The sequence below is a fragment of the Lonchura striata genome, chromosome 7 (assembly GCF_046129695.1).
Source record: "Lonchura striata isolate bLonStr1 chromosome 7, bLonStr1.mat, whole genome shotgun sequence".
In the NCBI taxonomy this organism is placed as follows: Eukaryota; Metazoa; Chordata; class Aves; order Passeriformes; family Estrildidae; genus Lonchura; species Lonchura striata.
Window position 1 is genome coordinate 2,729,412 of NC_134609.1, and position 21,833 is coordinate 2,751,244.

The 21,833-nt window shown below is 43.7% G+C and overlaps 1 protein-coding gene across 1 annotated transcript in view; it reads right to left on the reverse strand.

Moving 5' to 3' along the window:
• IPMK (inositol polyphosphate multikinase) overlaps nucleotides 1-18,122 on the reverse strand; it is a 38,037-nt gene extending 19,915 nt beyond the window's left edge. Inside the window, exons 1-2 of the mRNA XM_021535788.3 lie at nucleotides 17,897-18,122; nucleotides 13,761-13,846 (exon numbers count right to left, since the gene is read on the reverse strand). Of these exons, the coding sequence (XP_021391463.3) occupies nucleotides 13,761-13,846; nucleotides 17,897-18,122 (312 nt within the window). The remainder of the gene's footprint in view (nucleotides 1-13,760; nucleotides 13,847-17,896) is intronic.
• Nucleotides 18,123-21,833: the final 3,711 nt, after the last annotated feature.

The following is a 21,833-nucleotide window of genomic DNA, read 5'->3' on the forward strand; positions in this document are numbered from 1 at the left end:
ACTATGCACAATTCAAATATATTTCTTTTCATTAGCTTTAAAGCTTTCAACACTATTTTTTTCAATTTCTGTAGGAAAAACAGTAACAGTTTGAAAACAGCAGCTGGCTTATATTCCTGAAGGAACAACTCTTTGCAGTTAAAATGAAGCTTGGATACTATTATGGAATTGCATGCCTGTTACCAGTCTGAAGCACTGCTAAGAGAGTTTCAAAACCATTGCCTTGCCCCATCCCACCCAGTGATGTAGCTGCAGACATAGTGGATTACCTATACCACACTTGAACACACTTTGTAGACTGAAAAATCTATATCCACACCAGTACAAGTTAAAATAATTGTTACTGCATTTAGGAGCCATCTCATCCCACTCCCCATGGAGATGTCCCAGTTGTGCTGCCATCAGAGTGGTGTCCTTCCCCTCAGCCCTACCATGGCCACACAGCAATACCCAGGGATGCTGCACAGTGACCTGGCATGCCAAGTGTTCTGCTGTCACTGCAGTGCAGCTAGAGCCCCTTCCAAAGGTGGCAGCAAGGCCAAAAAAAAACCCGTTGTTAACAGCTCTGCAGATTTTGCTCATCGTGTCAGGCCACATTTAACCACAGTGGGGGATACCTGGCAATAGCAGCTACAAAGGGCAGGTAATGCAAAATACATACTACAGTGTTATGTTAATACAGCTAGGGAGAAAAAAAAATGGACCTGAAGTCCACATGCTATTTTAGAGCACCAAGGCATCTTTAGAGCATGTTGGCTATCCTCACCAGTGCCAGTAACTCAACACAGCACCTCATGCAGCAGCAGTGTTAAAATTAGTTAATGTGAGTTCTCCTGAATTTAGGCTTCACTGCAAAAATCTCAAACTAGGTGAACTCAAATCACCAGTGTGCTTCTAACAGAGAGACTTCTCCACAGCTAAAGTGGGGCTCTCCTGGGCTTGCACCACACACAGTTCTGACACCCTCACTGTTAGTGGGAAGTGATCAAGAACATGATACACCCATGCTGACTGTATGCTAAGGTATTGAATTTGATCGATTCCTTTAATCAACTCATGGAACAGGCTCCATTTAAAGGATTCTAAGACAAAGGTCTTAATCCTGAAAGCTCAAACTAAAGAAATACGTGCACAGTGTATTGCAAAACTCTAGGGTACGCCCAACACCACACCCTCTGCCACTACTGTTGCTATCTTAAATATAGACAAGTTGCTAGGTGTGTACCCTTTAAATCACAGTGTCACATCACAGGGCACTGATCTCTCTTCACATAGACAAGCTGGCATGACCACTGAGGATGACACATAATTGTATGTCTAAGTCCAGTTTCCCTCTATGTTAGCACAAGCTGGTAGCTGGTACACTGTGCTCCAAGATAAAAAGCCTTGCTTGCCCCTGTGATCAGCATGCTTATGCAACACTTCCTCACTGAGCCTCAGGGGGTGCCAGCAGAGGACAGTGCTTTCTTCACAAGACTGCAATGTAGCTTGATCTTACCCGTTTAAGGAAGAAAAGAAGAAGCCAAGGGTGGAAGAGAGGGGAAGATTAGCAGCAGGCAGATGCTGAGGCACAGACTTGGCCACTGCTCCCTTTGATAATTCAGACAGCTGTAGAGACAGCAGTTTCTGGGCCAGCACTCCAAGCACTGACTGGTGCCATTACTTCATGCTGTGTATACAAGTGGTACAAACCCAGTTTTTGTTTACTGTGGTAGTTTATGATCATAGCACCTCACATCCAAGGCAACACTCCACTGCCCCCAGCACTAATGTTCTTTTCCCAGATGAGTTTGAGGAGATCTGAGAGGCAGAAATTATCTTTACATGGGAACAAGTGCATTTAAATAGGTCAGGACCAAGAGGAGAGCAATGGAAACCAAAAGTACAACAGACAACAAGGAGAAACACTGAATGCAACTGAGAAAATAGGCAAACATAAAAACTCAATTTATTAGCAAAAGATTCTGAGAAAATAGAATGTCACTTGGGTTTTTTTAAGAGAGACAGGACCCTTGACTTACTTTTTAAAGTAAGTCAACATTAGGTAATTGAACTTTGCAACTTAGCAAGTAATTATGAGTATGCTGCTGCATATTTCCAATAGCAGGATACAACAAAGATACTCAGATAATTTATAACGGGGTGTAATAGCCCAAAGTCGAGTCCAAATGGGGAGAAGAGCTCCAGAAGTAGTATCTTCCAAGTAGTCTATTCCTCAATAACCTGATATTAAACATTTTAAATGGAGACGGAGCTCCCAATAATGCATTTTTCAGTATCACTACTTTGACATAACAGAACTAACTGCATTACTTCTGTCTCTGAAGAAGTTATCTTGCTCCCAGAACCAGTAAAAAACTCCCCTCATAATTCTGACATAACATATACAAGGCACTTATTTGACCTTAATATAGACCTCAATTTTAGCCTGTAATATATTCACATGTCAAACAAGAATAAGCACTCAATTATTAAAGATCAAAGGAAGCCCTTTGGTGTGGGCAAAGCAACAAAACCAGACATTTCAGGAATTGTCCTCATTCCTATGCAGGACAAGACCACTTCTGCTCATTAGAACAAGGCCTCATAAGCAGTATACATCATGGGCATTTTTTCTCATTTCATACAACCTGGTAGCAAGCCACAGAATACCAAATATAAATGTAAACATGATAAAACCATCCCTAAAACTACACAGGAAATACACCATGCACCTCATGCCCCAAAAAAGGTATTGATACCAATACTACTGGAAGATTCCTGAAAAATGCAAGTTTTCACTTACCTCAGAAAAAACATAATGAATAAAGCATTATATTTTAACTTGCATCAGCAATACTCCCAATTTTACCTCAAGAAACATTGTGGGTTTTTTTTTTTAATGTAACAGCAGAGGTCCATCTCTCCAGCAAACACTGACAAATACAAGCAATTTCTGCATTAGTGTATATAACAACTATATTCAATAAATCAAGAAATGCAAACCAACTCTATGTCAACTCAGCCTGGGGAGTTATCCCTTCTACATATCACAGGCTACATTCTTCCAATAGCACAGACTGGAGACAAAAAATGTCTCCATAAAAGCAAATAAATAGGATGCTGACATTTGGAGGGCTCACTACATGACCACTACAAATTACAGCCACTAACTCAGAGGAGGAATATCCCCCAGATATTTTCTGTGGCAGTTCAGATAGTCTAACAGACACCATGAAGTCAAAATCTCCAGCCATGCAGGACTTTTTAATTCTGAAGCTTATTTACCATCCCTAAGTTTTTAATCCAAAGTCCACTCTGGGGTTTCCAGGAACATAATAATAATTCATCTGCTTGTAATGCAAAGAGGGGCTGCTTAGGACAAAAGGAATGTTCTTATTTAAAACTCAACTTTCAGCGTTTTTTTTCTAAAGAGTAGCTAATGACCTAAATGATAGAGAGAGGGAAAAACAAGAGTTTAAATTTTAACAGGAAACTAGTTCTGGCAGTATAGACCTGTCTTTAAATGTCCTGATGAAAAAATACCACTTTCACAGAAAAGTAATCTGTAGAGAACCTTCTAAAGTACATTCAAGTGTTAGTTTACAAGAACTTGTATTTTAAAGCTATTTGTGTAGGAAACTTTTAAGTGTCAGAGCAGGCATATCAGTCTGCAGCATCACCTTTCTTTGTTGCCAGATATCACAAACTGTCCCTAAAGGCAGCAGCACTACAGGCTGCAGTCTCAGATTACACAGCCAGCTGCCAACATCAGGCAGCGAATTCACTGCTCACTGTGGGATTTGAGACTTTTTTTGAGCAGTTAATGCAGCTAAGTCATACACTTAAATTAGCACATGCAAGATTTACAGATGCTAGGGCAACCTTAATTCCCTCTTCCATTGGGTATGTATTATATCACAGACTTTAATTACCTGAGCACACACTCCATTTCCCTCTGGACTCTTACATCAGCCAGTTACACCAGGCAAGTTGCAAGGGCCAAAAAATTGAGGTTGAAACAGCAGCTGTGATTTTAACAACTCATATCTGCTTGGTTCTACAACTCAGACAGCCCTGGGTTTTTTCTGAAGTGGTACCATCATGGTTTGAGTTGTGTCCACAGAACCTGTTTCCACAAAAATGACTGGCATTGAGCCAGCTCTGCTTATATTCAAAAATCTCATACCACAATAACTCCACAAGTTAAATATTAGCCAATGTTGTTACACTATGCTATTATGGCACATTGCTTAATTTACTATCTAATATGCAGTCAAATTAATGAGATAATCATTTGCACTGAAAATACACACAGAAAGAGTGTAAAACAAAGGAGTATCTATTCCCATAATCTGATCACATCAACGGATTTTCAAGTAAAGATGGCACTCTTCTGACAAAGTCAAAAGCATTTCAGGAGACAGAAAAAAACCCCCACATTATAATAAGGGGTTGGCTTCCAAAAACTTACATTTAGAGGTTGTTACCATCACAAATACCTGTTAAGCAGCCTCTTAAATAGGTTACGAGACGTTTAAGTGAATGGTCAAAAAATACACAGCAAATTGTATATCAAGGTCCCTACTCCATAATTTAACCAGAATTCTGTTCAATTATGTCAACATGCATGTACAAGAAATTGGAACAGATTTCACATTAGGTACTCTCCACTAGAGGCCAAAATAAAGAAAACACAGACTAAAAAAATGGTTATGACATACTACCATTGGTCATCTGGTAAGCAACTTTCAATTTTAACATACTAAATATTTCTCCCATTCTTACTTTTCCCTTCTTCTTTGACAAGACACCTGAAGTTACCCATTACAAAACTCAAGCTACCAGCAGGCAGGGAGACCCGTGAATTTCAAGGCACAAAGTCAAGTCCTACTCCCTTGCAGAAGTACAATACAATCAGTTTTCTCACCTATTTTCACAACTACTGGGCCAAAAGGTAGCTCTGTTACAATGCACTATGTGCTGCAACATGAATACTGCTCAAATACTGGGATTTGAGGCAAGACACAGACCTCGTCAGAAACCAACACCACATCTAAGCTCACAGACCCAAAAATTAGTTAGGCAAAGTCAGCAGCCAGAGTGTTTTAATACAAACTCTCTGTCCCAAGAACAATTTTTTAAGCAGCTCCAACTATTCAAGATTACATTATCACTGAAATTACTTAAAGTGGAATAGTAGAACAATACAACACAAGGGAAAAGAGGCTAGTATGGTTGTCCCATTTCCTGAGAAAATTCAGCCTTACTCTTTTTTTTCCCCCAGAAAGCAATCTGTTTCCAGCTGAATATTTACACAGAGGAGTGGGAGAGAACAAGAGCTGGGAGGAATCCTGAAGCACTTTCATTCAAATAAGCAAAATTTAATTTTACATTTCAAAGGGACAGAAATGGGAACCAAGTCCTGACAGACATATGTTGGCTTGTTTTTCCTAGGACTGCAAGAGGCAGCTGTTATTTGGAGTCATGACATGGCAACACCTCTAGAACCAGCTATGACAATTCAATTCTGAGGCACAGCAAACAGAAGGAAAAAAAAAGGTACTGGAAGATGTCCATGCTGCAGGAGCCCACAGAAGGAATGTACTGCAGCAACTACCATGCTGGGGCAGTCTCAGTCACTCAGAGACAGCACTGCCACAGTCCCACACACATTTCCATGCCCTCCCCACATAGTGACAGTGTACAGCTGGTCCCACAGCCCCCTGAGCACCTTCAGCTGGCTCACTGTCCATGTGCCAGGCCAAGGCACTCCATTCTATTTATCTGCCATTTATAGAACCAAAGGATGTTACAAGTTGGAAAGAAGCCAAAGATCACGTAGGGCCACAGGCAGGGACACCTTCTACCAGATCAGGGTGCTCAAGCTCTTGTCCAACCTGTCCTTGAACACTGCCAGGTTTGGGAAAGCCACAACCTCACTGGATAAGCTGTTCCTGATGCAGAGTTCCTCCAGCTACCTTGGGGCCCCTTGAGATACTGGAAGGTGCTGTGAGGTCTCCACACAACCTGGTCTTCTACAGTTGATCAGCCCCAAGTCTCTCAACCTGCCTTCACAGGGAAGGCGCTCCAGTCCCCTTAGGAACTTCACAGCCCTCTCTGGACCTGCTCAAACATTCCTTTTTATGTTGGGAACACCAGAACTGTGTGCAATGCTCCAGGTGAGGAGAGCAAGGAGCAGAGGGGGAGAATCCCCTCCTACCTGCTGGCCACATTCCCTTGGATGCAGCCTAGGATTGCATTGGCTTTCTGGGATGGAAGCACTCCCTGCCAGCTCATGGTAAGTTTTTCAATAACCATCATCCCCAAGTCCTTCTCCCAGAGCAGCTCTCAATCCCTTCTCCTTCCAGGCTGCTGGTGTGTCTGGGATTGCCCTGACTCAGGGGCAGGACCCTGCACTTGTCTTTGCTGAGCTCCATGAGGTTCCACTGGCCCACTTCTCAAGCCTGTCAGTGTTGCCCAGGACGGCATCCTTTCCCTCAAGTACATCATCAGCAACAACATTACAAGCCTGTCTGGGATTTTTTTAAAACTGGAAACTAGAATTCTTTTTGGAGACTGAATTTATTTTGTTTTTCTTTCAAGTAGGCAACCTACACTTTCCTCAATCTCATTCTGTCAGTTCACCAACCATATCTTACTTTTAAATGAACTTATAATGAGAAAGTATTTTCTGTATAACACTAACACGGATTAGTAAATTTATTCATATTTTGAAACATTCATAATTGAAGTCTAAATAGTATTTGATCCAGGCCGAAAAAGCACTGGCATGACCCTCCAGCAGAGCAGGAGCATTTTGCTGGGTATTAACTTAATTTTACATACTGTGCACTTTACAGCTATACATTTTCACTTTATTTCCAACCAGATCTACTATTGGTAAGGAATCTTCCTCAAAATCAGGTTGCTAAGAGAACTGGATTTTTTTTCCTTCTTATTTGCATATACTACAGACTATTCAGTCTGTTCCCAGCTCCACCCAGTAGTTCCACAATTGCATCAAATTGCAGTAATGGCATCTTACTGTCTCCCTTTTTAAAGGTTTCTTAGATTTATTAAAGTGGGTTGTAGTTTTTTCTGTGATACACAATTCTCAAAGAGCATGGGAAACAGACACTCACCAGATCCCTCTAGGTTAATTTTCTACAGTGTGATGTGTTTCTTCCAAACTTGTTTTTGCTGCAGAGTGCAAGAACCACAAAAATCTGCAAAATTTCCAAGTCCTACTGTCCAGTCATTTAACAGTGAAGTACAAAAAAAGTATTTACAGAGCAGTAGTAGGAACTCAGCCGACTCTTACAGCTACACTTAATCCTTTATCTCTCTTAGACAGCTCTTCATGTGAAAAAAGATCTGAATAGCAGCTGCCAGTATTTCACAACTTTGTCAGAGAGCCATTTTCTTCTCATTAGTTAAGAATTACTATATGTCCTTCCTTTTATTACCAATGCCCAGGCTCATGGTTAAGAGGCAACTTCACATGCTGGCTTGCTCATCTCCCCCACAAAAGAGGATTCTTTCTAGACAATTCCTCAGCAGAGGAGCGATGCTGAGGGCAGGAATGAACTGCATCGGAACACGCTCGCTGTGCTTGCCAACAGGTAATTTGTACACTTCAGTACCAGTATCTCAATGTGGCAGACCCAGACGTACCAGAATGAGGCACAGCCAAAGATCCTTCTGAGCTACAGCTCCAAATGCAGTAGTAATAAAAGACTTGGGCAAGGCATTGCCTCTCCAAAAGAAGATGTTAAGAAAATCAGGCATCCTGTATTTTTGTCCATACAAGACTGAAAATCAAAACCTTAGCCAGAGACGTGATCACAGGATAAGGATATTTTAGTACACAACAGCAGCACAATGGCCATCATCCACTCCTTTTTCAGCCAAGGATTATCATCTAAATCAAGAGTGCAAAAGCATTTCACTGAGCTTACAAAATAGGATAACTTATCCTGAAACAAGACGTACTTTGCCTCCCCAACCCCCTTCCTTTCCTGTCAGTAGCAGAGAACAGTTTATGGAACACAGGCTGCCTTATCATGATTTATGCTATATAGGCTTAAAGGGAGATGAGCCATATGAGTCAGTTCTTGCAATTCTGTGCAAATTCAGGCCAAAACCCATCTTTCAGACTGTTGGCTTCATTTTATGCCATGAAGGAGGGAGGGGGAATCACCACAAGTCTTCTGCACTGCCTAAAGCTGCTGGAATACTAATTAAAATTAGTTAGAAAAAAAGCAAGCATCGAGCAGGAATTAAAAGATATAGCCAGGAGCTGCAGCAGGTTATTGAGAACAAAATAAATGAAACAGTGTGGAAAAGATTACTGCTAATGGTCCAAATGGGCACAATTCCTGAACATTTCTTTTCTGTAACCCCAGAAGCACAAGGAACTGCGGCTTCAGAAAAATTAACATAACTGGGTTTCATTAACACATTATCCCCTGGTTACAAACTCAAAGACTGACTGTTAAAAAAACACAGAAAAAGTTGCACAAACAATATCCATCCTGCTTTGTATCAGGCTGTAAAATGAGCTAGTGAGTTCTTGAGGAAAGCAAAACAAACACAGGTCATTGCCCTATGGAAGCTGCATTTCAATACATCCAAAGGAAACTTCAGAACAATTGCATAGGCAACCACAAAACCATTCCTTCCTAGCCTTCAAGTGCCTAACTCTCACCTAACCATTGTAAATCTCTTTTACATGTTGGAACTATTTGTGTCTCTTATATCCTGGCTTTGTTTTTAGGACACAAAAACATTTTCTGCTATCTCCACTGGTAACAACTTCCTTGCATTCAGATTCGATGTCAGCAGGACTCAAACCCTGAACTGCTGCAGCAGTTAACAGAGCCATCACTAACTGGGTATGGGTGGAAGATTTGCTAACTAGAAGAGCCAAGTAATTAGCTGAATTATCTTTTCACAATGCTGTGGGCAGTTAATCACCTCCCTTGGCTCACAAGCATTGGCCAGAGGTAGGAGGTTACCAGAGCTGAGCTGGGATGGGGAGAACCCTGTCCACCTTTTCAATCCAACTTCCCAAAATCACCCTTGCACCTGGGACAGAACTACCTGAGAATCTGGGTACAACTTACATTACAATAGCCTTGGAAAGCTTATATCATTGCAGCTATGTTATTTGGAGCCACGACATGGCAACACCACTAGAACCAGCTACAACAATTCCCATGTACAGCCAACAGGGAAAAGAAAAAGGCATCCACTGGAAGCTGCCTATGCTGCAGGAGCTTTCCCAGGACAGTTTGCAGCAGGAGGAGGTAAAGTGTACTATACATCCCCCAAGTGTCATACAGTCACCACAGGCAAACTGAAGGGCAACTCAAATAAAAGTTTACAGGAGCATTTATTGATCTGTTAAGCATAAAATCCCAGTTTATTAGCTGCTCCACTAGAAAACTTTAAACTTCAGTAGGCCATGCTCAGAAAAGTAACACATAGTAAGAGGTTTACAACAGCACTGAGTGAAAGCCAAGATCAGAAGTGAAAACGTAGCCATTTCCAAACAGCTCAGCAACCTTCTCTTGTTCTACTGAGCATTAAGAAGCACTCCATCTCTTCATGCTTAACACAGAGCTTGTAGGAAAATACAGTCACAAACTAAGAAAACTGTGCTGGAGAGCTCTGAAATGCAAAGGCAGAGCTACACTAGCACAGAGTGCCCTGAAGCACAGCCTGGTGTGGCTGAGACAGGAGTGCCACACCCAGCTGAGCAGTGCGTTACCTCACACAGCGGCTGCACTAGCTTTTTCAGAGGACACTATTCTCACATTTTTCAACTCACCTGGTGCAACACATCACCATTGGAGTGCTGATAGGTTTCCTCTTTCTATCAGCACTGCTGAACTAAATCAGAGCAGTTCAGCATGGATAAACCAGGCTGAAGCCAAATCCCAAAACACACTGAGGAGCAGGCCACTTCTGTGCATTTCCTAGCATGCTTGCGTAGGCAGCCTACCATAAATTCACACTGCCTTTTACTCACTTAGTCTCTCTAACTGAAAAGACTACATTTTCAAACAACACTATTTCCCTGTTCCCACATCACCGTATATTGCTCCCTCCCAAAAGTAGCCCTCACAGAGCATTGCCATTACACAGAAACAACTGATCAGCAGTGTAGATAGCCCTTAAATAAACATCACCCTTACGCCTCAATGAGTTTCATTCCCTTGTTGCTCATACCTATTGAAAACAAAGTATTTTGTAGCTATTCAAGGTCAAAAAAACTCGCCTTTTTCTCACACAGATAAGGGTACCAGAATACCAAGTAAAACACTCCATGCTTGTGTAGGCAATGTTTTTAAGGAGTTCATGCCCTCAGGTACGGAAAGGGAGTTTGCAGAAACAAAATTAAAATGTTATTATTTTGATTAGATAATTACTCAGATTTACAGAACTCAATAGCAAGTGGACATTACAGCCAGAAAGTCAGACTCCAATGAGAAGTTAAGCAGTGCATGGTAAGCTATTAACAAACCAGTTAAGCTATTAACAAACAGCTCATTGTTTTACTATGCTTTATCATATAAGGTACTCATGATAATCTTATCATGCTGTTTTTCCCCTCCCTCATAACACATGGCAAGCCCCTTCCCTAGCAGTAGAGAATGAGACATAGTGCTCTAGTAGATAAAAGTTTAATTGGTGAAATAATCTCTCACAAAAAAAGACCTCTGGTTTTTTTTTTATGACTGCTAAAGGGAAAAAAGTATGAAGAAAACAGAAAGGTAACTTGACAGTGCCTGATTAGGAATTGCTTCAGCAATTTTCCAGATTTGACAGAGACCTGTGGAATTCTTCCAAACTTCAGCTGCCAACTGCTTCTGAGCAAGTTTTGGATCACTTACTAGTATTTTGCAGTACACATCTTGTTCAAGTTTCCATTCCAAAATGGAACCCCATTTTGCCAGGGCTCTACTGGTAAGTACTTAGCATCATGCTCAACAGAAAAAAAAAACACCAATAACAAGGGAAAAAACATCTGATCCACTGACAGACTTCTACCTCTGTCATGCTCACTCATCAAGCTGCAAGCAAATCCAACAGTTTCAGAAAAGAAAACTTCCTTGGCTCAAACAGAAGATAATATTTACCTGGTATCACATTAAATATATCAGAGTTCTAGTCAAACTCGTCCCTTAATGCCTCATTATCATCTATCACGACACAATCCCTGCAGCCTTGAGCTGACAAGTACTAGGACTGCACACTGAAATACCACTTCCTGCTTCTTGGAAGACACTTCTGCTTCAGATCTGCCATAGCTGCTCTCCAGCTGACTCATGCAGCTGAAACTGAGACATGCTTCTCTGCTTGCTACCATAAATTACAGAGCTTCTCTGTTACTCCACATGAGGAGGTGTGCTGTTCCAGAAGGAAAGACAACCCCCCTTCTTTCTGGAACCCAGGTACTGGGACACTAATGTTCATGCATGCTAGCATAAGGTCGGATGCAGAGGGAGCAATAACTCACCTACCTAAGCACATGTGAAAGAACAGGAGCAGAAATTTTAAGGAAAAAAAAGTCACAATAAATCCACATATACTCTTGAACAACCACCTGCTTTGATCTTACCAACCAACCTGCTGTTTTGCCCTGACAAAGTGAGAGCTTGGGACTCATCAGGCTTACTTCACTTGTTTCATTTCTGCACTGCTTCTCACCATCTGCTGTACATGGTCACCTTTCAAACAACTCCTTGTCTCAAGGAGCAGTAAAATTATCCTTCCCTTGATCTCTGGAGGCTCATCAGCCTTCTCCAGGGTGATAATGTCTCTGATTACAGCCCACAAGACTGGCTAAACTCAGTCACCAAAGCAGGGCACCCTTGCTGTTGTTCCCATTGCTTGTCAGCTTAGTCACCTAAACTGACAGAAGACTACCAAGACTACCAAATAGGTCAAATTAGTTCATAAATGTCCAAACAGCACCATCATGGTGCAAGGTAGATGGCAGGAATGGGAAGAAAGGCATTTATTTCCCTTTAGGCAACAATGAGCATTTGGATCAGCTCAAGCTGCATGTGAAACTGTACCCTATCCTGAACCTCCCAACCCAGAGCAATTATCATCCTATAATGATAATATGTAGTGCTTAGATGTCTACAGGCCACATCACACGGCTCTTGCCTGACAGTAAACATGATAGCAGTTAATCATGGAAGAGCAACAAATTCCCAGGACCTTTCTCCTGTACTTTCACCACCACAACACATATGTATGTTCTCTCCTTCCCTTCTTCCACTAAAAGGCCTTCTAGTCCACACACAGCTAATTATGTCTACATCTTTCCCCTTCTCTCATAATTTTCAATAATTGCCCAACCCCACCCCAAGATGGCTTACAACCAAAAAAAATTCAGTGCTGGAAGCAAGCTGCAAGGCCTTCGGAGACAGAATATAAGCTTATTTTGCAAGTTACTAGCATCAAGACCTGACTTCTTCACAGCATAGGAATAAGCACACTGACACAGACATTCCCTTCTCAAAGACTTGGCCCAGGGTCTTGCTCACAGCTTGTCACATGAGTCTAGGCTTAAACAGGCAAAATTATAGTCTCTGATGTGAAGAGTTCATGTGCAAGCAATGACTGAACTTCCCCTCTTACCTGCTGGCTTTAGGCAGGGACAGCATGTTACTGTCTTTACCTGAGGATTTCACAGCACAGTAAGTAGCCTGGTGCCCAAAGGAGTCTGTTCAAGCTTCTTCCTTCTACTCAAGTTACCAGTCAGGCTGGATGGCATATTTCTTAACCTCATCTCAATGAGAGTCACACAGAAACTCAGAAAAATATTTACATTTAACCGGCACCTAGTAACTCAAGCACTGCTGTTCTGTCCCATCATGAGAATTATCAAATAATGCTAGTATCAAACACACTGTTTACTTAAAACACCTTGCTTTGTTTATGTGAGACATTTTCATGAAATCTGCAAGGTCTTTTGCTAACTTAAATAAATATACTTTTAGGGAAAAAGAAACCTACCAACCAAAATCCAAGCCAAACACCGCAACAAGCAGAGGGTCTCAAGACTCCTCTTACACCAAGCATGAAGATACTGATAGCTCTTTATACCTAATAAGCCATGGAAAGGCATGGCATATCAATCTGACACACAAAAACCACGACAGACTATCACAGGACAGAGCAGGCTCTAGAAACTGTTCACAGGAAAGCAACAGCTCTCCTGGTGTGCACTTGTTAAAGTTACTGATAAAGCAAACTGAAGATATGCAATAGGAAAAATACAACAATTGAAGTTAAAACAATTGAGAGGTTTGATATTTATTGACTTTTTAAAGGAATTGAGTTTTAATACAGTGAACAGAGCTACTTCTAGCAGTAAACCAGGCTAGGAAGAAGCATAAAACATGCTAAATTTAGACGTAAGCACTTTTGAGAGACTTGGTTATGTGAGAAAGTTGGGATCAAACATACAACCCTTTAAACACAGACAGGAGGTAAGGCTTTTCAATAAAATCTTAAGATGCTTTGAAAGTCTGCTGTCATATGAAGACATAAGCAAGCTTAAATCCTGTGAGTGAAGTAGATCTGGCAGGAGTAGTGACATGCAAGGAGCAGAAAGTTCCAGAGAGCACACAGATACCATGGCAGGGTATTTAGGTTGCACTTTACCAACTGCAGGGATAAGGATGTACTTCTACAGGAAGCACATCCCTCATTTCAGCTGGAGCAAGCCAGCCTACTCCATACTGTGGGACGCTCACCTTGTTGTAGAACTCTTGCTCCCTGGGACCACGAGGTGGTGGCTGCAACTGCTTCAGGACAGTTCCATCTGGATGCTGCAGTATGCCTAAAAGAGAAGCATTTCCTTCAGGACTTAGTTTTAAAAGGTACAGATTTCTTTTTACCTTTTTTTTTTTTTTTTTTTTTTTTTCCCCAGAAATAGTGACTTAACCATCAAGGACAGCCTATTGAAAAGCTGTACTGTTTCTGCTGCACACAGTAGAGACAGAATTGTCAGCTCCTACATATAACCCTTAGCAGAGGTTTGCTTTCATTCCTCTTATTTCTACCCACTGAATAAATTCCTGGGTGTAGTTCTGCCCAAGGCCAACATAGTACTGGGATTTGACATTAAAACTTCCACCCCCAAAAACCCCATCATTAACTGAAAGAGATTATACAGACACTCCCTTTTAAAATAATTCATAAATTGTCTTCCAACAATGCCAAGACTTTAAAGGAGTACCACATTTAAAGCATTTCCTCACTACTAGAACAGAAATAAATGTCCTGTGGATGTACATCTATACTAGTGGCACAGATAGAGTATGTCTTTACTACAAGAAGCAGCATCCCTACGGCACTCCAAGCTATCAGATGCTACTATTTGTATCACCCATAATTACAGTACAGAATTTCATCTCAGCCAGGCAACACCTTCATCAAGCCTGCACAAAAAAACCCTCCAAAATAACCTCATGAAACAGCCTTAAGACTCTCCAGCCACCAGTATTTCTGAATACCTGCAGAAGAAATGCAACAGAGTATCCAAGGATGCTCAAGACATGGATGTAAGCAAGAACTGAGCAAAATTAATCCCACTTCTGAAAAAGAATTTTTATCCTAGGATTCATTTCTAGCTTTTCAGACAGTAATTTGTTTTCCTTAGAAGGGTAGCAAAAATGTTAACTGTATCCAAAATAGGTTCTATTTTCAACTACCATGTGAGAAAACAGAAAAATGAGCCACTTGCTTTGCATCCCAAAGAGAGCTTGCAGTTATAACAGCAATTGTGTTTTTCACCTCTTAAAAACCATTATCTATGAATGGGCTCTGTTGTGCAATCTTGGAAACTACACAAAAATTTTAGAGACCAAGATATTTACTTCAAAACAACCACCAGACTCAGAATAGTTGTTTCAATAGTTTGCTATGCCAAAGGTTAGCTTTTAAAATTTGTGTAAAACGGCTCTCAAGTCATGTTTCTTGCCTAAAGTTGGATTTTATGCACTTTTCAAAACTGGAAAAATATTGCCACACATGTGCAGGCTACCACAACATCTTCAAGACACAGCAGCTTGTGTTCCCCCTTCCTGTACCCTTTTGCATATGCTGGAAACTACTCTGCAAAGTGCACCAAGTACTTCAATGGCACATAATCTATATGCGAATTGTTAACAATCACATTAAAACAAAATAGGTTAAACATTAAAATAGGTTTTATAACACACACTCCTCAAAAATCTGCATGTTGCCTTCGCTAAGCAGACAATCTATAAGGTAGAAAGATCAGGCAAAGATTCCTGGAAGCAGAATCCACAGACTATTGGGTTGATACATATTACTTGAAGAGTTGAATATAAACTGACATCTAAAGTTCCCTCATTCTCTGCATTCTTGACAGGCTAGAGCACTTATTGCACTACTCTGTCACTGTGACTGGGGCAGGCCTGAAAACCAGAACCATGTTTCAACATACACCACAAAGATGTAAACTCCATAATCTTCCCTCTGATCTACAAGAAGCAGAGATCACCACCACCAGCAGATCATACTAACATATGGATGTTGGTCATGGGTTTGTTGGCAGCTTCCTGGGATTTTTCATCACAGACAGGGAATAGGAGAATTTTAACATATGAAAAAGCAAATTAACATTTTTGAGTAATCAACAGAACTATGTTGAAAATAAACCCCTGAAATATCTCACAAACGTTTCTCCCTAGCTGTGGATGCAAAGCTTGCTACCATTCTGAAATGAGCAAGCAAGTCACTCTGAAGGAGACCAGCCCCTGTAGCTACAGAATCCCACTGCTGGCTTGGAGACCCCAGCATTTTGCAGGTACAGGCACCAAACCACAGGCAGGTGCAGGAGGCTCTGTAAGGTGACACATCCCACCAGGTGCTGTCTCTCTCTACCCGCCTAAGGAATTAAGCCACAACCCAAAGTCATTACTTTACTTACTACACACGATTTATCTGGGGAGGCACTACTGCACACAGCATCCAACAAAAGGGCAGTCACAATGCACAGCAGCCTAATGTCTACACATGCATGCAGAGAGGCTGTGAGAGGCCTTTCTTTGCAAGGCAGCCACAGGGAACAAAGGGGAAAAGGAAGGTTATTCAGGAGAAATTTTACAGTGTACTTTTACTAGAAAAAGTAAAAGTTAAAAATACTTTGGATACCTTCAAGTCCTCTGTCTGTTTGTATGTAGGAACAGAAGGGAAAATTGAGTTACAAAAGTGAGAGCTGTGAGTACCAGAGTAGATTTGGTCTTCACTTCTACATAAAACAGTTTCCAAGATGAGATCATCAACCATGGTGGTACCTCTACAGAAAAGTCTTGGTCTAGCCCATGAGATGTACTGGAGCCAGCTTTACCTAACCATTGGAGTAGCACCTAAAATACAGATGATCACCTGTGCTGTTTGATCTAACTGCAGTAAGACTGATGTGCCAAAGGTAAAGCTCTCTCTGAAGTGAGCCTTTATGTTTATACTATGATGTATGAACATGGAACACATACACCTTCAAGGACCCAATGCACCTCCATTTCACTGCAATGTCTGCAATTGGGGCAAGGAACAAGAATTTCTGTGGAGATTATCAGCAGCAAGACATGCCATGGAAACAACCTGCAGGTAAGACAAACTCACAGAGCCCTTAGTGCTGTAATTCCAGTCACTGATGATCGAAAAGGTTCTGAAGTTCGGCCTTTGGCAGGGGCAAAGAGGAGAATGACTTTTTGTTGAGATTATCTGCAGCAAGGCACACCATGGATGCAGGCTGTAGATAAGACAAACTCACAGTGCCATTAGCACTGTAATTTCATTCACTGATAGCTGACAGGGTTCTGTAATTCAGCCCTTGGCCTATTCAGCAGGGGCAGTTCCTACTGCCAGGGTTCAAAGGCAATATGCCAGCAGGTACTCATTGTAGCTACTCTCAGAGAGCACACTGCAAACTGAATGGATGCATACCTTCCATCTGGCTGGGAGGCAGGAATTACCCCAAATGCAATGTCCTGGAAAGGCAAAAAATGCCATTTGGCAACATTAACTTGGCAGCTTGCTTTGGCACTGACCGCTGCCTATGCTAAAAGACCCCTTCATCAGAAGGGCCAACACCTTACTCCTCAACATGGAGCTAAACTAGAAATTTAGAGCTGGAGGCATACTGTCTATTATTAGATCATTTCCTAGCCATTGGTTCAAATTTATCATTACATAAACAAGCAAATAACAATAGCTTAGTAATAATTTGCTGAAGTTTCTGGTGGCCAGAGGTTCAGCTGGTCCCGTTAGATAAACCATGCTGCTGACATCTGAGAGAACTAGCATGCTGGTACCTGAACTCCCAGTCTTTAAAAGGTGCCTGACAAAATGAAGCTGAACGGCAGAAGTCCTTCGGTTTAAGGGCGCCTGATAACTATCACGTCCTGACAGACTAAGGCCATTTAGGAAAAGCAGCAGAAGAATGAAATTTAGCAGCGGTTAGAGCGCTCCATCCACGGCCTGTGCGTAGCGGGGATCTCGAGCGGGGTCCCCGTCCGGCCCTGCCGGGGAGGCTCCGGTGCCCGGGCGCTGCCCCAGGCCCCAGCACGTCCCGCGCTGCTGCGGCACCTCCGGCGGGCAGGTGCGGCCGGAGCCCGGCGGCGGCTCGGCTACGGCGGCGGCGAGCCCCGAGCTCGCCCCGCGCCGCTCCCGCCTGCCCCGCCAGCCGCCGAGCCGCCCCTTCGCCGCCGGGCGTGAGGGAACTCGAAGCCGAACCCGCCCGCCACAGCCGGTCTGGGCGAATTCAGCTAAACGGAGGGAAGGGCGGGGGTGGGAAGGACTCCCTCGCAGGTGACCCGGCCGGGCCCGTCGCCCCCTCCCCGCGCCCGTCGCCGCTCACCGCCTTTATCCTTGCCGTACATGTGCCCGGCCACCTGGTGCGACAGCGGCACGCATCCGTTCAGCGCCCGCCGCCGGCCGCCCCCCGCCGCCGCGGGGCCCGGAGAGGCGCCGAGCACCGGCTGGGCCGCGGCCTCGGCCTCCTCCGCCTCGCCGCGCCCGCCGCCCGCGCAGCACCCGCGCCCGCCCTCGGGGCGCCCCGCCGGCCGCGGGGGCTCCGTGGCCATGTCCCGGCGGTGGGGGGCGGCCGGCGGCGGGCGGGGGGCGGCCGCGCTGTGGCGGCGGCGGCTGCGGCCGGGCCTCAGGGGGCCCTGCGAAGCAGCTGGGCGCGAGCGGCGAGGGCCCGCGCCTCCATCACCCCGCACCGCGCCGCCCGCCCACCCCGCGCTGGGGCAGCGACCGCCACCGCCCCGCCCCGCCCCGGGCGTGGCTCCGCCTCCGCCGCCCGCCCGGCCCGGCTCGCAGCGGGACCGCCGCTGTGCCGACGATGACGGTGGCCCTGGTGGCGCCGCGTGGGGCGCGGCCCCGGAGAAGGCCTGGGCGGGCAGCGCCGGTTCAGCGGAGGCTGGAGGAGGGAGCAGCGCTCGGTGCAACCGCCGGACCGGCCCCGAGCCGCAGAGCGGCCGCGGACCCCGAGCCGCGGGCTCCCCCAGCCCTGCTCTGCTCCCCCGCGAGCGCCGGCAGAACCGCGCGGTGGCGGGCACGGGGCCTTCCCCTCCGCTGGTTCTCGGTAACCTGAAATACCCCCGAATCCTCTTCGCTTCTGAGTAAATCTACCGTCACGCCGAGGTTTGTTCAATTTCTTCTCCAGTAGGTCGGAGTGACTGCAAGGCAGATCCAGCCGAGGTGTGCAAACAGCATAAACCTTGACAGTTGACAAGGAGCCTTTAAAGCAGCCTAAACCAGAACCTTTCCTCAGTATGTGCTGGTCTGGCATTATAGATGAGTGCGCCTGGCCCAACACCAGATTAAACTGGATAATAGATTGTTTTCTAAATTGAATCTTACCTCCTCATGGGCAGAGGAAGGTATGCATGGCCCTGCACTCACTCTCAGGACCCCAAAGCTTGGCTAGGAGACTTCAATAATACTTCCCTCAGGCTCGTATCAGCTCTATTTAGCAGTCTGTAATTACTGCCTTTTCTTTTTCCTGTTTCTATCTCTTACAAAATGAGCAGGTCTCTGTGATTATTATATCTGAATTTCTGCTGTGGTATCTGCCAGTATCAAGTTCTGTTCAGCATTATTAGGATACAGAAACAGAAAAAAAAGGCCAGAGACAGGAAAATTAATTTTAGCAGATATAGGTTGTTTTCCCAGGTTTTATAATATGGTCTGATGCATATTCAAGAATTGGCATTGACATCAGAGAAACCTCGATATGATAAGCTTGGCTATTTACCACCTCTTCCCCATCCCATAGCTGGGAGATGTGGCAGGTGGCTGGGAGAAGTGATGGCAACTTAAGGGATTTACTGGGGAAATTAGAGTATCAAAGGATCAGGAAGGTCACAGGGAAGATTAAAACCTGAAGAGTGAGAGAAGAGAGCAAAATATAAACCTGTTGAAACTGAGTTTCTTAGTTCATTGTTCATGGACTGGTTAGTTTTACACACTTAATTGGATAAGATAGTGCAGACAGGGGTTACAACTCAGCAAGATCCTTCCTGAAGTAACAGGGCTGGGCAGAAAACATTTCTCCCTCCTGAATATCCCCTTCTCATCAGTCACTACCATACAGCCCTAAAGATTAGAAGCCAGATGGGTGCAAAAGTAAGCTCCTGTATTCAGATACCCAATGATGAATTTTTCCAGGGGCATGCTGGCACAGGGGAGAAATACCACAGATTGGCCAACTCTTGCACAAGAATTAGTGAGGTGTACAGTGAAAAAATGCACAAGTGTGTGTGTTTCTCAGAAAGAAGGCTCCCAGTCTTGATAGCAGTAGCTGCTGAAAGGTTTATATGTCAACCTGAGCCTTGCAGAAAGGTATTTCCCTCTGCAAAGTGAGGCACTTCAGCTAATCTGGGTCTAAACACAGAGATGGCATTTCAAAATTGTCTAAGTGCTCATCTACTGCAATCTGCCTGAACTCAAAATCTCAACAGAAGAAAGAATGGGATTAAAAGGCAAAAACACCTTTAAATTTTAAGAATTTAAAGATTATTCAAGCACCTAGTCCTCAACAGAGCTGCTAGATATTCTTGCAGCTAACAGAAGTGTGCTTGGAGGGCATTAAAAGAAATACAAAAGTATGAGTAATTGAAATAAGCAAACACTGATTCTTTCCTTTTCCCTGACATTTGCTTTAGTCAGATTCGTGCATACAGAAATCAAGTGACGTAAGACTATCCTCCACTCACTCACTCCACCCTCCCACTTCAGCACATGGAGTTCACTAATCTTTCTGGGAATTTCTCCTAAAATGAAACAAGTGAAACAGAGAAAATAGCAGAAATGGCAAATAATTCCTTTCTCCACAGTGTGATTCTGTAAGAGATTGCATTGAAAACTGAATCTACCAGCAAGATTCCCAAGGAAACTTCTTATTGCCAGGCTGTGTGACTGCACTCCAAGAGAAAGCAAAAGAGGCTGTGAACAGCTTCTAAAGGAGGGGCACTTGTTTAAGAATCTCCTCCAATTCCCCCAACAAAATGCATTTGGCAAAATTATACTTTATTCAGGATTACTCTTCCCCACTGCTGCTGAGATCAATCTTACCTCCTTCAGACAATGCCTAGAAAATACCAGGACTGTGTTTGTGCTGAGAGAGGATGTCATGGGCAGATTGCACAGCTGCCCCAAACAGAGTGAGGATTATAAAAGAATCACTTTCTGCTAAAATAAAGGCCTTTTTCAAACACAAAAACTGTTTAATAACTAACCACAAGCCGCACCGTAGTTTAGTACAGGAAATAAGCTCCTATTTAAGTGGAAGTGCAGGAGGACATTAGGTAAACAGAGGAGTGGGGCTGGGTCTTCGCCAAAATATCAGTACTCTAGAAGTATGCTGATGGCAAACTCTGCTCAGTTTTTCACTGTACCTTCACATGGTTCACAGCCACCACTTCCATACCTCACCAAAAACACTGCTCTTTTGCCAGAGCAGTGTATTCTGCAAGGTCTGAGAGACGTGGATCCTGCTGCCCACAGAGCCACTTCCTGCATCAGGCTGCCGTGTGTCCGTAGCTCTTGCCAGCCCAACAGATTGCAACAGAGCTGGCCAGGACCATACATGTGTGCCTGAGCAAATGTCCATCACCAAAACCAGTAATGTGCTGGACAGGCAGAACCATCTGCAGTGGGGCTCCTGCAGGCAGGAAGGCCTGTCCCACCCACACAACGCAAGGCAGACACCATCACAGCAGCATGGAAGTTGTAGCTGCATTGCAGCTCTTTTTTGTTGCCGTTTCAAAGCAGAAGTGTTATTGCATTGTGACCTCTTAAAATCACTCAAGGTGTTTAATCCTTTGTTAAATTCACAGTTCTGTCCTGTTTTGTTCTTGTTAAGTGAAGGAAAATCTAAACTTACCCTGATCTGCTGCAATTGTAAAATTCAACGGTGCCATTCTGCTTTGTTTCCCAGATATGGCCCTGTCACTTAAGCATCATGTCCCACAATTATTGATATTTTACCTGGCAAATGGATGCAAACCCTGTGACACTACTCTCCTCCCTGGCAACTGGTCCTTTTGGGTTTTCTAGAATGAAAACAAAGGGATGCTGTCAAAAGCCAACCTAGTCAAGTTTACTTATCAAGTCTCTGTGATAATGAGGTACCTTAAAAAAAATTACTGCAAGGTTAAGTCATGGCAGTTGTGTATCTTCTGGATCACCTCTTCTACAATTGGAACTGCAGCTATAAATTTTGGGAGGTCTGTTCTGTACTAGAAAGATACAAGGACTACAAAAGTGATAAGCTAATTTCAACAGTTCTT